The 18,579-nt window shown below is 36.7% G+C and overlaps 1 protein-coding gene across 2 annotated transcripts in view; it reads right to left on the minus strand.

Moving 5' to 3' along the window:
• Nucleotides 1-18,579, minus strand: part of LOC126354203 (cleavage and polyadenylation specificity factor subunit 5) — a 92,565-nt gene that overhangs the window by 34,516 nt on the left and 39,470 nt on the right. For both annotated transcript variants that reach the window (XM_050003663.1, XM_050003672.1), the window contains exon 4: nt 4,533-4,698. In XM_050003663.1, coding sequence (XP_049859620.1) covers nt 4,533-4,698 — 166 coding nt within the window. The remainder of the gene's footprint in view (nt 1-4,532; nt 4,699-18,579) is intronic.

Below are 18,579 nucleotides of genomic sequence, written 5' to 3' on the forward strand. Positions count from 1 at the left end.
GTTGAATGAATAACGACACAGCTACAGTAGTTTGGTTCGAGTCTTAAGATTAGCAGTTAAGCTTTACCAGGTTGCCATTGCTATGCGTCAGGCACTCCGTCCGTATTTATACCGGGTACCCTTCCTTTTCCATGTACTTCGTCTGGTTTGATTTGATTGCTTATTTTTCTTTGATCTGATAAGTGCCGTTCTCTTTGTTATAGGTGTTTACGTCGCTCTAAGCTGAAAATGCATTATTGCACTGTGTCATGCATTGTTTGTCGCATTCTGATAATGAGTGTTTACGGCCTGTCACCGCTAGCGGCATGGCTTGCTTTTGTGCGCACTACCACCTCTTACAATAAAAATAAAAAAGGAATAGTCTCTTACGCGAAACAATGGCAAGAGACTGATATTTGTTGTTACTTACCCTGCTGCTTTGTTTGATAATGATCAACAAGAACCCAACAGACTGTGCATGATAGAAGATGTTCTGAACTAGAGTTTAGGGAAAATTTTTCTCCATTTGAAAATATTTGCAGACGCCTCTTTAGTACATTACATTCTGCACAGAAATTAGAGTCATCTTAGATTTAAAAATCTAGTCAACTGCCGTGTTTCATTTCTGACTGTCACTATTAGGCATAACAATAATACAAATATAAACATGACACGATATGCATATTCTTCCGCGTTTGCTGTTGTCTCAATCTAGTTTCTTAGTTTATTAGGCAGACAGGATTTAAATGAGACAAGCAGCAAACACGAAACAATACGTGGCAAAATGTTTATATTCGTATTATTCTTATGGTCAAGAGAATACTGCATGTGATTCACAATTCATAAAAGTTCCTGTAACAGCCATCTCTTCTCACAGGTAGGAAAAAATTCAGAACGTAGAGTGGGCCATATTGAGAAACATCCTGAACAGTCTTGCCATTCCGATTTTCCTAGTACATTAAAATGCTAATACATTTGTATTTACTTCATTGGATAATGAATGAAAATGCAGTGGTCAGAACTCGAGGCAGAGAAAAAAGCTCGTCTTCCACTTTTTTTTTTTTTAATTTATTTACTGACGCAGAGGTTTTGGCGCCAGTATTTATCTTTGTGCCTGCAAAGCATGCCTGTGTAGCGCTACATATATTCAACAGCAGAAGTTAGTTGTGGCGGCACCTACCAACATTTTTCAGAACTTCCGCTTATTTTGCACTTGATGCTAAGCCGCAGGCGGTTTTTTGGATTACAAAAACCGGAAAAAAAGTGTGGCTTAGATTCGAGTAAATATGGTAATAGGCAGTATCTAATATATACGAAGAAGGGCAGCACAAATGATTATGGATTTGTTTGACTACTAGCAGAGTGTCCCGTAAATGCCTAAAAAACTGAACTGGCAGAAGCTTTAAGAGAGGTGAACTATCCCAAAACATCCACTTACAAAATTCTAAAAAACGAGTGCTGAGTGAAGATTCAAGAGACACTACCACCTCATGTATTACTCACATACAGACCATAAAGACGAGATTAAACTAATTACAGTTTGTACAGACATGTTTAAATAGTCATTCTTTACATGATTCATAGGCTAGCTGAATGGGAAGAAAACTTGTGGTACAACGCGAAGTAACCTCTTCAATACACACTGATATGCAGGGTATGAATTTACAACCACTTTAACATTTGCAGTCAGTGTCCACTTTATATTATGGGGATAGTCATCATCATTTGCTTAGTTTCTGACTTTTTTAATTGGATAAAAAAAATTTCTTTGAAACTTGTCATATCAACACAAACTGTGAGATTTTACAATGGTATACTCATGTAAACTATACTTTTAAAATGAAACATATTCCCCTCTGAGAGCAAATTGGCTTAAAATCTTACTTCAAATGTTAAACAATGGAAAATCCATGATGGAATGTAACAATACCAGAGAAGTGTGTGCCCAGCTCTCTGAGACTGCAGGTGCAGGTTGTGTGTGTGTGTGTGTGTGTGTGTGTGTGTGTGTGTGTGTGTGTGTGTGTGTGTGCGCGCGCGCGCTGCCTTAATGGCCAAAAGCTTTAATTGTGTGAATCTTTTTATTGTGCCTATCATGACTCAGCATCTCCTCTATAAGGTGAGTAGCAACTTTTCTGATATTGTTACTTCAAATGTTGTGTGATGTTTTACTCAATATTCTTGTTTTCTTCCCTTAGTAACTATTCGTAAGAGATTTACTAGCCTTTCCCCAATTAACACAAAGCCCACAGCCCCTCAGGACAGAGAAGTTCTGCCTCTACAGTGGCCCACCTTTCAGAAAGAAAGAGTACAGGAAACAGTAAAGTTAATAATTTTCGAACGTTATCACATAACGTAAATTCATAGGAACAATTCTGCAGTATATATACCCATTTTATGCTCAATTATACAAAGCTACACAGCCCCTTTGAAGAAATTTGTGCACATGATCAAAACTTCCAATAGAATTCATTTACAGATTTAATTAAGATATATACAAAGTACAAAGCGTAGTAATGTACAATTTGTTTCTGCAATGCAGAAGATATGAGAAATCATTCGTATTTTATTCAAAAGGATAGCTCATGATAGTAAAGACTTTCTGAAAACATCAAAAATTTTGCTTGAAAAACTTACTAGTTTAAGACAAAAGTTAAAACCATTATACTGATTTCTATTTACACAACTAAAGAAAATATCACATTGGCCAGTTTTCTCCTAGATAATGAATGTCACCTTTACTCTGTACATAATTCAGATTTTAATGCAAAAATAGTTCAGTATCCCATGACAACAGCTACAAGAGTTAAACTGTAACTGAATTAACTTCCATAGTTTAGAAATTTTCCCAAATAACTTCAAAATTTGAGGACCTTTGTAATTAGCCCCTGTTAACATTTAATGTGTCACTGCCAACCTAACCTATAACATTACAAACCAATTAGAATATCAGTGTGCTTAGAAAATTGGACAAATGGTATCTCAAAATGTGGTGATTCACAATAAAGGTGCTCGCAACACACGCCAGTGAACAGAACAGTGTCCTACAATGCCTCCCCCCCCCCCCCCCCCCATTTCAGACTACTTCCAATACTACACACAAGTGGAAAAGAGCACATTTATAATAAATGTTTTGAAGGTATTAATACCATGAAATGATGCACCCAAAAAATTATGTCCTACAAGGACTGCCACAAGTAGTATGAGATTACATTATATATGCCTTTGGGTAAATAATTTTCAATATCTTCTGGGGTAAATCAATACATTAACCAATTACACAATATTTCACAGCTGATGTGAAGTTTGTAACAAATATCAAACTCTGAACTAAAAACAAGATAATTCATGACCCTAACGCAAACTGAAGTTTTTATTTCAAATTTAACATGAAAATAAAGTTTTTTTCCACACACACTACAGTGTATTAACAAAAGATTGTGTACTGACAAACACGAGATTTTACATTAGTATATCCTAGCTGTTCCTTCAGATGTGCACAAAACAGAGAATAATAGCAATGTGCGTTTCACAAGCATAATTACCGAGATACCACTTCCTTTTATATAGTTCCCACTATGTACATGATGGCTAATAGAAACATGTTTCATATTAAGGAGCAAGTAAAAACACTGAGATTACATTCTTGGTATTGCTGCATGACTACAAATATTTTCACATGTGTGAGATGTACATTACATGTCAAGCTACCACAGTGTCAATGTACAACTTTTTACCGAGACAATTATTTCAACAAATAAAACCTGGTATAACAGGCAAAAGGTTTATAGACAGTTTGCTAACATATGTTATAAGGGCATGCATAAGAGTAATGGTGGAAAACAAGGTTAAAGTATGAACAGTATCATAATGTGTATATAGTAAATATTCAAAAGAAACTAACAATTGAAAGTTGATGTTTACACAGCCTGACAACATATGCCACGTACTATTGTGAGAATCACAGATTGAACAAAAATCCATAAAGAAATTATAAAACATGGCTAACAGCTTTCACATTCATTCACACAATAGCGCAAACAGGATCACATTTTAAGTATTTTAAAAGTATATAGTAAAGGTGTGTGTTATAGCCAGGTTCTACAATATTACATATGTGACACGCTTAAAACTGAAAGCCATATTCCAACATGGAACTCATAATGAATTGCCACAAATGGATAACTTAAATTCATTACAAATGATAATTTGAATCAAATTTTATTGTTTAGCTCTATTCTTTGGAGATAAATATGCTCAATAATATGTTACAGACTAATTTCAATAGTAAATACAAACAACACAACAGCTGAGTAAATATATTACTCGCAGACTCAACTATAATTATGAATCCCGTTGTGTCCCCTCATAAATGAAGTAGTTTAACATTTTGTGCCCTCCAGAGGATCAGCACTTGTTTTTCAAAAATACAAAGGAGGTCTTCCAACTGTGGCAATCTAGAGAAAATATTAGGATTTAACATAAAATGTACAAAGTACAATTCTATAAGTATTTATAAAGAAGACTCTACAGACTGAATGATCTTGTAATCCTACCCTTCTCAGCCAACTGGACAAGAAAAAGCCGCTTGTGTTCTTTTGGCTTAGTGATGTGAGGAGGGACATAAGGATACTGTGGCGGTTCGAAGTTTGGCCTCCACCAGTTGCCTATTGTGTCCTCTATTACCCAGTCCTGCTTCACACCATCTTGCCTGCCAAGTGTCTGTAAGCAATCAACATTAAACAAAAATCCTAACCTGTCTAAAAAAACAAATTGAAAAAGAATCTGCTGTAACAGTCCAACAAAAAATACAATGAACATTTCAAGTTAACCACTAATTTCCTGGTAATATTAATTTTACAAAATAAATTAGCAGAACAGGTTAGTTGCTATGCAGAAACATTACACTTCTGCAAAGCAACTGCTGTTTACAAATAGTTGCTATACAATAATCATTCCACCAAACTAAAGTCTAGCAAATTTAATCAGTGTGAAATTACATAAACATAATATTGGAGTCATGTGTAAAGTATGTTGTCAGTAAAGTGATATATTTATTTACAAGTAATGTACATTTGTTTATTAGTATTTAGAGCTTTTAGAGATTAATAATGTATAAAATGCAACAAAACATAACAGGCAATGTGTAAGAGAGTTTTGCACACAATGCCAATGAAATGTGTGAAACAGACTGTTTGTACACGAACAAACATTCCAAGGAAAAGAAGATGGAAAGCTGTATTGTTGAAAATTAAATTCATTTCCATTTGGAAAGACAATGAAAAAAAAAATTCTATTAACAACCAATTGAAACACACACATTTTAAACCAACTGTGCAAATCTATTCTTTGTGAGAGGAACAAAGTGCTTTCAAACACATCAATATGAAAATTGGTACCTCTCAAGGGATTTGCAAATTATGCATAAAACGCTAGCAAGCTATCAGAACTGAATTACTGAAACAATGCACAAGCAGGTCATAACTCAGAGAGAGGGAGGGAGGGAGGGAGGGGGAGGGAGGAGGGGAGAGGGGGGGGGGAGGGAGAGAGAGAGAGAGGGGGGGGGGGAGGTTAAGAGGGGGAGGGAGGCAGGAAGAAGGGATAGGAAGGGATGAATTTATGGGGAAAAGAAAAGGAAATAAAACAGGGGTGAGGGGAAGCAGATAGCAGAGGGCTGGTAGAGTGGTGATAGTAAGGAGGGAGAAGGTTAAGGGTAGGACTAGGGAGAGGAATATAATAATTAGAGATATATATCACTCACACTACTTCCTAACTATCCCCTTTTGCCTTTAACTATCTTTTTCTGTTTGTACAATTCGACAAATGCGCATGCTGACAATTTCTCAAAACATATGCTTCACCAACTCAATTATGAGGCTTCTCTCCAATGACCGAAGTACATGAACCAATAATTGCAAGGTGCTCATTGCTATCTTGTTTAGTGGCTGAGTACTATGACTTGGTAACCAAACATTTCAAATAATTTTGTAGATAATTTATGGTGCGAAGGGAACAATTCACCAAATCGTTCAGGTGCTTGGTCGTCAATACACACACAAAACAGTTAACTTTGCTGAACAGCTGGTTGGTGGCCTTTCCCCATATAAAATTTTCTGAAGTTGCAGTAAGCTGTTTCTGACATGAGTCCATCAAGCAATTTGACTATGAATGAACGGCTATCGCCAAATTGTGACCTAGAGTGGAGTTTACCACCTAATGTCAGAACACACTGTCAACCACGACATGCTCAATTTCTGTCACTGTTTCCCAGCCCATGCCATCTCCATGCCCCCTCCCCCAAGACAACCTCCTCTGAATTAGATACAAGTGTAAGTTGTTTTCCATACCAGGTACCACAGCAACAAATTTATACAAGCAAGTCCATCTTTCACCTTGGTTATATTATGACCAATCATTTATTCCACACAATCAGCTGATTCTGGCGATATTTGTAAGTGCTTGCTCATAACCTTCTAATTTTACAGGCAGCCTTTGTGGGTGAATATAATGTTGGCCAGTCATTTAAATACATCCCTTGAGTCTACTACTACAGTATTTATACAGGATGTAACTAATTTCCCTTTCAGACTTTGATGGCAGATTCCTTACACCAAGACAAGAAAAATTCTAGTAAACTTGGACTCAAAAAACACACATCTCAAGAGCTATGAGCACTTATACAGTAGATGTGTTTCACAACAGCCAATATGAGCTAGTGCTCATAGCTCTCAATATGTGCATTTTAGAGCTCATGTTTACTACACCTTTTTTGTTTTACTGTATGGAATCAGTCTCCCCAAGTCTGCATACTTATATGACACTTGTACATTTGTTTACACACCCACACAGGGTAAATGGGTTACTCCTTGTGACAACATTACTCCTAGTCAAATCAACAAGTGCTGAAACATGTCCTCCTTAAATTTACTTGAAATTAAGTGTGACAATATATGAAAAGGGTAGATTGTTACTTACCATATAGCAAAGACATTAAGTTGCAGACATGCACGACAATATGACTACTAAACAAGTAAGCTTCCGGACAGAAGGGCTTCTTCTTAAAGACAGGTGCTCGCCCGCACACCTGACTACTGTTTCTAACAGCCGAGGGCACACTACAAGCAACTGCACATGATGGGAGAAGCAATCTTGATGGTGAGGTGGGGACAAGGAGGAGGCTGGGGCAGGGAGGGGGGCGGGAGGGGGGGGGGGGAGTGGAGCGTACAGGTGGGGGACAGTAAAGTGCTGTTTGTAGGAGCATAAAGGGATGAAGTGGAGAAGGGGTAGGGCAACTAGTTGCAATTGGGAGGTTAAACAGAAGGCTGGGGAGGGCAGAAAAGGAGATAAGTAACCAAACTGTGGATGCTTTGGTGGAACACAAGGCTGTGGAGTGGGAACAGGAAAGGGTATAGGTGGCTGAAGGCCAATGACTCATTAAAGTTGAGGACAGGCTGGTTATGAGAAAGTAGTATACATTGCATGGACAGTTTCCACCTGTGCAATTGCTCACCGCCCAGATTGCTTGCAGTCTGGCCTTGGCAGCCAGAGCCAGTGCTGTCACACACAAGGGCACGTATTTAGTAGTCTTTTTGCATGCCCGTACGGGGTGTATTTGGGGGAAAGGGAAAAAAGTTTCCAAATTTTCCAGTTAAACTATAACCGTCATGCAGTGGAGGCTCGCAAGTATACATTCTGGGTGTTTACAAACTTTCAGATTCAGAAAAATGTGAGTGTGAAATTAACAGCATCTGCTGCAGAACAGTTAAGCTTACCAACAAGTTTATATAACTACAGCTAGTGCTGATAAAAACAACAGTAATAATAATGTGTGTAACTTATCTAACAAAAGAAAGAATTTAATGATGATGTAAATAAAATAGAAAGAAACTTCCACATGGGAAAATGTCTGCTTGTGTCTGTGTATGTATGGATGGATATATATGTGCGTGTGCGTATATACCTATCCTTTTTTTTCCCCCCTAAGGTAAGTCTTTCCGCTCCCGGGATTGGAATGACTCCTTACCCTCTCCCTTAAAACCCACATCCTTTCATCTTTCCTTTTCCTTCCCTCTTTCCTGACGAAGCAGCCGCCGGTTGCGAAAGCTCGAAATTCTGTGTGTGTGTTTTGTTCATTGTGCCTGTCTGCCGGCGCTTTCCCGCTTGGTAAGTCTTGGAATCTTTGTTTTTAATATAAAAGAAAGAATTTTTTGTTTTGTACATAATTAAGTACAGTTTAGGGCAATAATGAAATTATGTGTAACCTTTCGCAGCTCTCCATTTCGCATTTTTGTGTGAGTGGGAGCTTTCGTGATTCTCCATTTTTTTTTTTTGGACAAATGTACAAGATCTCTAACAGATGTATTTGTTCACAAATGTACTACCAGGCTGAATATCAGATATTCTTACACTGCACCCGCGCAAACTGTACACTTCCTTGTCAAACGTTCACTTGTAGTCATGCTGATTTGACTGCCACTCTCTCTCTCTCTCTCTCTCTCTCTCTCTCTCTCTCTCTCTCTCTCTCTATAAAAAAAAACTGTTATTCCTGGCAGATAAAAGCTGTGTGCCGGACCAATACTCTAACTCAGGACAGTTGCCTTTTGCGTTCAAGTGCTCTATCGGCCGAGCTACCCACGGACATTTCACAACCCATCCTCACAGCTTCACTTTTCTGTTAGCAGTTAAAAGAAGATTAAACATAGTTTACATTTACACTGCACACAAAAGCCGATTCTCGCACAGTAAACAACCAACTCCAAACACAAAGTGCCATTTGTGGAAATGATTAAACTCAAGTAGTACTGTCTACCAACATGATCACTTGACTAGAATACAAATGAGGTGCTGAGAACTATAAGGGCCTAAAGCACACGGCTGTCAGCCCCACATTTATATGAGTGTCAGAGAAACCAGTGATACGGCTTTCTTGAATTTTCATATATACAATGTGGGCCTACAGTGAAGATAAAACATGGCTCACCATAAGATCAATAGATTTCAGAAGTATGAATAAATGCTACTATCTCTCAACTGACGGTGATGTGCTTTAGGTCTTTATGATTCTCACAAGGGAAACACCCTATCGCACCCCCCTCCTCAGAGCCATGGTGTTGTGGTTAAGCGGTGACAGAGTTGGACTACAAAGCAGACAAGCCTGCGTTCAAAGCTCGAGTACGTATTTTTCCTCCATCTCCCACCACAAAAATTATGAACTGACTGTCCGGTCATCAATGAGTTTTGTTCATTGCCAAATTTATGCCTGTGTCATGGTGCAACGTTCATTAGCAACAGTGACGATTAAATAAGAGACCTAAAATGAATGTTGATTCTGCAGAACTACTCTACTAGCAGCTGAAAGGAAGTGGCTTTTGAATAGAGCTAGCTGTGCACATCGTGAACCATGCATGTTGTTTATCAAAACTATAAGTATTTGACCCGTAAATCACTTAGCACAGTCAAAGCATAGGATACATGACGTAGTCGGCCAATAATATCATTGTTAAGTTGCGCAAACACACAAATAGGAAAAGTTAATGGTTCAAATTAATATACTACAGCTACAAAAGCTCAGATTTCATAAATATTGGCCATCAAAACTTTTTTGCCTCTTTTTCTGATAGCGATTAGGCAGGGCCCTAAGAACACAGATTAAATTGCATTAACTGAATATTTCTGACAGCTACAATTAAAAATTTATCTGCTGTGCATCGAACATTACATGGTTTACCTGGCTGAGTATATGTTTCATTGACCACTTCGACTTGTCCACAGGAAAGCCAATTACGTGGGCAATTTCACAAGAACTCTCTTCGCACTTTTTTTTTATTTTAACACTTTGCTATAGCGTAATTTGTAATCTGTAATCTATGAAAGATCTAAAATAAATATGAAAAAGTAAAATTGTACTAGGTCTTTTTAGTGTGAGTTATGCTTTAAGATATATCAAATATAAATATGCTGTTGAAATATTAAATAACGGTATAAATGGCTTGTCTTCTGGGCCTGAAATATTTCTAAGTGACTGGTCCTCAGTGTTAGGTTTTGAATGAGAGTCTAATGCTTCACAATTTAAGACATTTATTACACATTCTCACACATAATTCATCTTGGGTAAAAGGAAATTTACTTTGAAAGTAACAATTCTCAAACCACCATTCACAATATTTTCCTGTGATCTACTAGGAATGTAAACAGTTATGTCACCATGCTCATCGAAATGAGACCCAGGCTAAAGACATTGAAAGCAGTTTTTTGTTACAAAGTATTGCATAGCCTTTGACACTTTTGCTGTCGGTCGACGCTTGTGTGTGCACACTGTGTTTTGTTGTTGTAAATGGCGCATTTTCTTTGCCAATCAAGTTTTATTCTTTTATTATTCTCTGGTTTATGTTTTATTGCTGCAGTATTATTTTACATTTGTCAGCTAAAGTAAAATTCATTGTTAGGGTTATCTATTAACTGAAAACTAAAACAATGAAACAATTCCTAAAAGCCTAAAAAATTTCCAGGTTTTTCCCAAGGGCTTATAGCCACTGAGGTAGTATTTGTGGACAGTAACATACAACATTTTTTCAGATTTTCTGGCAAAAGGGTAATTAGTGCTAAAATATAAGTAAAAATATACCAAATGTTGACTTGCAGAACACTATTGATTTGTTCACAATTTGTGTTCCAATTAAGCTAGACCTATGAATCTGCGTTCACTCAAAAACTCTTTTATATGATCTACAACACAAGCATTGTTAATGAATTTTGGAAACTGTATTTTTAAAATTCAAGAAGATTAGAGGGAAAGATATTGTTTTCCTCTGTTTTCTGAAAATTTCAATTGGGACAAGCATGGGATCACTATCTAAAGTAATTTCACATTTATCATGACAATGTTGCTGTGTGTTGTGTTAAAAGTCCAACTTGACACACCAAAAAATTTAGTAATAAAGCAAGCAAAATACATTACTTCCCCGACAGAGTGACAGCCCAGTATATTAATAAAAACAAAATCAACTTGTGCTATCATAAAGATGATTTCCATATTGAAACCCAGTGACATTTTGAATCACCCCTCATGGTAACGAAGCCAGCGATCATTGTCGACGGAGCAGTCAAGCGACTAGCTACCTGAACATGCCTACAACATCTTACACTGATTAAATTTTGACACCTAAAAACTGTCTGCCAAGGATAATGTGGAAGGGATTAATTTCAAATACACTACTATAGAAGATCGCGAAAAAGAAGGATTGAAACTTACAGACAGATTTGAGAAATGCTACACAATTTTAAGGACACAAAAGCTTTACACCTTTTTCCCCTAAGCAAGAATGGAATAATAAAAGTTTATTTGAACTATAATGAAAGTATAGTTGAACTGTTGACAGTAATCCAAATTCATTTGCCATCAAAGGAGATATTGATTATGAAAATAGTGGACACTGGTGGTTTAAACAAATCAGGAAAAGGATGAAATCGCAGTTTGCGTCTTACAACCACAACTTTCACATTCCTACTCATGCAGACATTATTTCCCTAATCAGCAGGGAAGTAAAACTTATCATAGCCCTCAAACTGCTACAGGGCAAACCTATACATTCTCCCAGCCATAAACAGTGATGTACAACAAACTGACTGGCTAGAAGCATAATTAGTCGGACTGACATGACTTACCTCAGTAACTAGAACTAATAATGGATTTTAAGCAAATCTCTCGTATTCAGCTGTATTGATTATTTGTGAGCGTTTGCAACTCTAATTTTTAAATTAAACAATGATGAAGGCAAATATTGCTTACAATCTATTATAAGATATATCCACATTTAACTGCAATGACACACAGCCGATGAAGTAAACTTAATATTTGAAATCAATTTTTGAGGGAGTTTTACAGCATAATCTTAAAGTTACTTTTTACAGTGACCCCAAAAGTCCCTTAAAAAGAGCTTTCCAACAAACTCAGTTTCAATGTTTTAGCTTAATTAGAACACAAGATGTGAACAAATCAACAATACTCTGCAAGTAAAAAAATTTTTTTTGAGCACCCATAATTCAGTAACCTTTTACCAGATAAATATGAAAAAAAAAGTTTCATGTTATTCATGAATACTACAAGCATACTTAATTTCAAATAAATCCAAGAGGATCAAGTTGAAGAATCATACTTTCATTTGATGACTCAAATGTAAAATTTCGAGGTTATCAATAAGCACTTAATGATTCACAGCCAAAACCAGGTGACTGTGTGAAGTAAATAAACAATTATAATGGAGTCAATGTGGAAAACAATGTTCTTTTATACAGATGGGAGTTGAATTTGCTTGTTGCGACCCATCCTTTGATTCCGTGGTCATCCTGGTCTCAGTTTGCCCGTACACCATACCCACCTCTGCCCTTGCCCCTGCCCAATAACCCAAATTTCATTTGCCCTCCACTCTCAACCTTTTCACCACAGTCTCGCTCTTCTCTCAATCGCACCTCCACATCATTGTGCGCGCATTGTGTACAATTCTTCATGTCTGTAGCCAGGACAAGCTCACCAGTGCCCTATTCCTGCCCCATGAACCTGCTGTCTCTTCTTCCCAGCTATCAGCTGCCCTGACCTCACTCTTGTTCCCACTCCCTGCCCTTGACATTGGCTCACCTCAGTCTAACTGCAGTGCCAGCATAATGTGTGTGTACTTTATTACTCCGAAGGATGATTTGGCAAAGCCAGCAAAGGCTTCCAGCCCTGTTTATGTGACTACTGACGACTCAGCAAAACAGCTACTTGATGAGTTGTTAGTTTTACTCCTTAAATTACTTTTCTTCCACCAAATAACATTATGACACATTGTTGTCCTATTTAGGATCTGCAAGCCCAGAACCAGTCCCTTACTGCCTTCTTTTCACTATGTCACAATTGGAATAGTGATTACAGTCTCATCAATTTTAATAATTTGACTTACTATTTTGCACAGAATATTTAACATTTTTTTCCTTAAGGCATACAAAAAACACAAGCTAGTGCATGGCAGAGTTTATTGTGAGTTTCAAACTAATATACATTTTGTTCTAGAAGAACATTTTTTTTTATTTTTTTTTTTACAATATTCTATCGCAGTTAAGAATTATTAGTATCCGAGATGTAATAATGACATATGTATGGAGTATTATTCTCCACAGAATTGAGAAATTTTTGCAGCAAAAATAAAAACCACAGTTAGTCAAACCAGTCTGGAGAAAACTCTTCCATAAGTGGCTAATGTCCTCTTAGTGGAGAAAAATACACTATGTGAAAATTCCAATAAACAGACAAACTAAAGACATCTAAAATGTAAGTTAACCAAATACAAAAGCAAAATAACATAATGGTACACAATTTTGCAGTACCTCACTTACACCAATACTGTGCTCTTTCTGTATTTCTGCTCTAAATATTTCAGAAATATTCCTAAAATTACAATTGGTTTTAAGAATTTCAATATACATGACACTTTAGTAATACGATCATGTAACCATATTTATTTTGTATTGATTACAATTTTTTATTATGGAGCAGAAAAGTTTCAATTTTTTCAAATTATTTTAGCACACTATCACCTTGTTACAAAGTTTTCCACTTCCACACGAACCAACCTGCATACACTTAATAGACTACAATCATTAGTAAAACAATTCATATTATGGTTACAATAGCACTACATGCACCGTCATCTATTCTACAGTATATTCTACAGTATATAGAATTATCAATAATGCTGCAAATTATCTTATACAGATTACAGCTACAGACAAACTTACTGAAGTAACAGCTCTAATACATACCTGTTTCTTCCTATTCTTTGAGAAAATTTAACCCATCGAGAACTCTTAGGTGTTTCATAAGAGTAAAGTATAATAAAAAGGTGCCCACTACGAAAGATGTTGAAGTTGCTCCATACCCTGTTTATGGGACCTTTTTTTTGGGAGGGGGTGGGGTGAGGGGGGGTTGTGAGGTGCTACTTCCACGTGCTGCAATATGCATTTGCAATCAAGTAAGATCTTACAGATGATCAACACACAACATCTGACTCATGTCAATACATTAATAGTGTGTGTGTGTGTGTGTGTGTGTGTGTGTGTGTGAGAGAGAGAGAGAGAGAGAGAGAGAGAGAGAGAGAGAGAGAGAGAGAAATTACAGCAACACTTCTATTAAGATTTCAATTACCATTTCCAAAACAATGAACAAAATTTTACACTTCAGTAATTACTACAATTTAAAAAGTTGTAGTTCTAAGTAAAAGTGTAATCCATTGTAGCAGCATCTTAGTATGCACGAATGTCTGATAGTCCTATTTTTCTTATTAAGTATGTATAAACAGGAAACATAAATTCACAGCAATTAAATGAACTATATCTCAAATTACTAAAGAGAGCTAAATCATCAGAGGAAGACAAGTAAGTTCCACAAATACATTTAAGTATATTACACATGAATAATGCAAACAAACTGGAACAGCAGACATGTTTAATAGTATCTTTTCACATTTATATTACATATAACATGTGCAAGTACAACAACGCATGTTACATCCATTTCTACATAACAGCTATCCTTCAGCCAGAAAATTCTGCCTGATGAAGTTGGAATTATACACAAGTTCTGTATCCATATACATGTCCAACAACAGTTTACTTTGGCATGTATGGCTTGAGTAACAAAATACGAAATAGCAACAAACATAACAGAAATATTTAATATCGTCACTGCTGTTACTGGATTTTACCCTACAAATAACTCAATATTACGATATGTAAATGCAGTATCTTTACAAGGTTCTGACTAATCTAGTGATAACATATGAATAATACAGTCTTCAATAGGCATTAAAATACTTCAGCCAACTCACACGCTATGGTACAAATCTTTTTAATGCTGCTGCTTCACTGTTACGTCCTTTGCTAATTATTAATCAAACTTTATGATGAATTACAAACATTATTTATACTAGCCAAAACCAACTCTCTGGAAACAAAATTCACCAGACATTCTGGAATCTTAAAACCTGTAACAATCTGCCCTTGTCCAGTACAAAGAATGGACACTTTTAGAAGCCTCCGCATTGTATACAGCTCTTTAAAGTGTATTTTTTTGCACTAATTTGTAAGACTTCACTATTTCATTAAGCGTATATTTTCAGTGAAACTATCTCCCACTGACAAGAGTGTGACAATTGGTCAAACTGAAGGATGCAAGTAAAATCAAACTCAAGGAATGGCTTTCACAGTCAGAAGATTTGCCTTTGGCAGACAGTGGAATAATGGACAACACAATTTATATGCACAGTAAAACCATGTTTTCACACGCGCTGAGGCTGACTATGGAATACATAAATGCATTCAAATGTAAATCATAATTAAAATAGCAAAAAACGGAGTGAAGCACAAATAAGAGAAACATTCAGTTGGATACTAGTAAATTTACATGGTTACCAGACAGACTTTTAGATTTTGCTGAAGTGTACTTCAAAAATAACTGTGCCATCTATCACATTAGAAGGCAGTTTTAACAGTTGTTAGTCACTTGAGGTGCCACATAGCAAGGAAATATCACAGGCTGGAAAATGCTGAGGGAAAGAGTTTCTTCATTATGTCCTGAAGTGTCTCAGACTGAATGAAACATCCAATGTAAATATATTACAATTGTGGGCAGACCCGGAAAAGAAATTTATTTTCTACCATTTGGTCAATTTTGAACAAGTTTCTAAAATTTCATCCTTCTAAGATTTTGTTTCAAACAAGTGTTAGTAGTGACTATGGTGAAGTGAATATCGGTGAATAAATTGTCTAATGAAGGGCTAATTATACTGTGCAGCACCTCAGTTTTTACTTTACAGGCCAACACACTAACAATACTTATTAAACCTTTTATGCAGACAGCTATCACAAGTAACACTAACACAGCAACAATATTTTAACCACACTTATTCTTCAGATTCATCACACATGGTTTCAAGAAGGTGAGTACACACCATCTCATACAACTTCTAAATCCGTCAAAAATTCTATTTAAATTTATTACTGTCCTTTCCAGGTTTCTACTCCACAGCAGTACAATGAATGACATTACTCAAACTGATGTACGAATATGAATAAAATACATTTACTGTGGACTTGAGGATGTGTTAACCTTAAAGACAGCAACTAATCCAGAGGGAAATAACTTGCCAACTGTGGTATATTGTCATCTCATGGTGTGATTTGTCATTTACAAGCACAGAAAATCGATCTGTGATATTAACAGCAGAAAATAAGATATTAACAGCAAGTTACTTTACAGCTTGGCAAACATCATCAGGGTAGTCTATGATTTAACACATAATGAACATCTTTAAGTAAAGATAAAAATGTAGAAATTTGTAAAAGAAATTCTAACTTTCGCCTGATCTTAGGACTAACTGGACCATCGACAAGCAATGCATGAGTCTGTTCTTTGGTAATTTAACAGTCTCTAATTTATGACTAGCTACTTCAGATTCCATAGAATCTATAATATAGCCAGGATCAAAGAAGTCGTGCCACTGTATGAGACATTCATTGAGAAACATAGGACCTCAACATCTTCCTTTCACATGTCACATGTGGCGGAATTATTGCTGTAATAAAAGGAAAAATGTTAAGGGTTCAATGTAAACTTATTTCATGGTATTTTTGAAATTTTTAAACATACTCTTTGCAATAGCTTTTGTTACTGTGTAGTTCACATCCTGTGAATAAACCATTGGTAAATGAGACTGCTTTGGTAGAATTTCATACTTTCACAATAAGTTATGGGTCCACGCAACGCCAAAATGAACAAAACACAGTTTTAGAAGAAGATTGACTCAATCCTATGAATATACCTTTTTTTTGTCGGAAATTCTTCCAGTAACAGGAACCTTCTGTAAGAACATGGCTACCAATGGCATAAAAATACAGCAAAATGAAGATGCACCAATTCTGATAGAGAAGACAGGTTGTTCAACAACTGGACTTGGGGCGAAGTACTATTGATGGAAAGAACCAGTTGGCTGATCTACAAAGCCACTTGTGATGAGCGACATAGCTATTACTTAACATGGATTATACTCAAAACGACAAGCAATATTGGACCTACGTCGGTCATTTCTCAGCTTTATAAATGTATTACAACATTTGTCTTTAATGTTTGTCATCTGTATAAAAGTACTATATGATGCTTTTGCTACCACAGAAAAACAAATGGCAGCAATTGTTACTCATTTAGATAGGAAAGGAACACAGACAACATTGTGTGTTACTTGTTCTGGGAAGTTTGCATTTCTGCAGTTGCCATGTGCTGTGCCTCATAAGGTCACACACTGTGGAAAGTCTCAATTGCTGTACAGCACACATTTTGTATTTATTTTCAAAACGGCATCACAAAAAATGCGAAATGGGCTAGGTAAAGATCTAATTTCCCAAAAGCCAAAAAAATGAAACACTTATTTCACAGGCTAGACCATTTAATGTTCTTGAAATGAAACAGACACTAGGAATGTACTTCCTCTGCCAACAAAACACAAAATGACAGCATCCAATGTCAATGCTAGTGCTAACTTTTTACGATGCCAATTTTAAATTCTTATGTTTTATATAAAAGCAGATGCCTACTAGCAAATATCTGGTAGAATTCATTACTGAACTGGCAGAGGAACTGGTGGATGAAGGAGGCCTTGTTGAATCACCTACTGAAATTCACTCAAACAGACTTAGCACATGATAATTTCCTAAATTTATTCCAATTGAGGAATTGTCCAAAAGGTCTCAGAAGAAATATAAGGTTTCCACAGAACGAAACAAGGTAAGATGTGGGAAAGTGGGAAGAAAAGATGTAAGTTGTACCAAAGAATCCAACAGAAATACAGGAGTAAGAGGACTCAGATAATAGTGTGGATCCACCTAATTTAGAAAAGGTGAGAAATGCAAAGAGAAAGGCAGCAGGAACAGACAGCAGTCCAGCAGAACTTTACAAGCAAGGAGGCTCTGAACTGGAAATGAACATCCTGAAAATGGTTAAACTAATAGGGGAAGAAGCAAAAATGCCTCAGCGTGGAGGAGGGGGTTATATGCTCCATATATAAGAAAGAATGCCAGATGGAATGTAGTAACTGTAGAGGGATCACACTGCTTAATCTAGGACATAAAAACCTCTCTAACATTCTGTATGACTGACTCTTTCCAATAATAGTGAGGGAAACAGGGCTGTACCAATATGGATTTATCCCTTGTAAGCCAACTATCAATCAGATGATGATGAAGGTTTCTCGGGTCGCCAGCCGGGTGGTAGTGTTGATATCTCACAATGTTTTGGGAAGTGTCATACTACCCATCTTCTGGTGAAGTGTCAAGATTCACAGAGAGCGAGCTACTTAATGTGCGCGTTCAGTTATTGGTGTAAGCATTCTGTCTGCGTCCGCGGCGGAGGACGTTGACGGGCCTGCTCCCGACGGATTGCCGCTATTGCAGGGTTCCATGCTGCGCTGAGTTGGTATCCCTCATCTCTGTTGAATCCTTATATCGGCCATAGCAGAACACAGCATAAATGAAGAACACATCTTCAACTTCGAGAACACTAAGGTACTGTGCCAAGCG

The sequence above is a fragment of the Schistocerca gregaria genome, chromosome 1 (assembly GCF_023897955.1).
Source record: "Schistocerca gregaria isolate iqSchGreg1 chromosome 1, iqSchGreg1.2, whole genome shotgun sequence".
Lineage (NCBI taxonomy): Eukaryota > Metazoa > Arthropoda > Insecta > Orthoptera > Acrididae > Schistocerca > Schistocerca gregaria.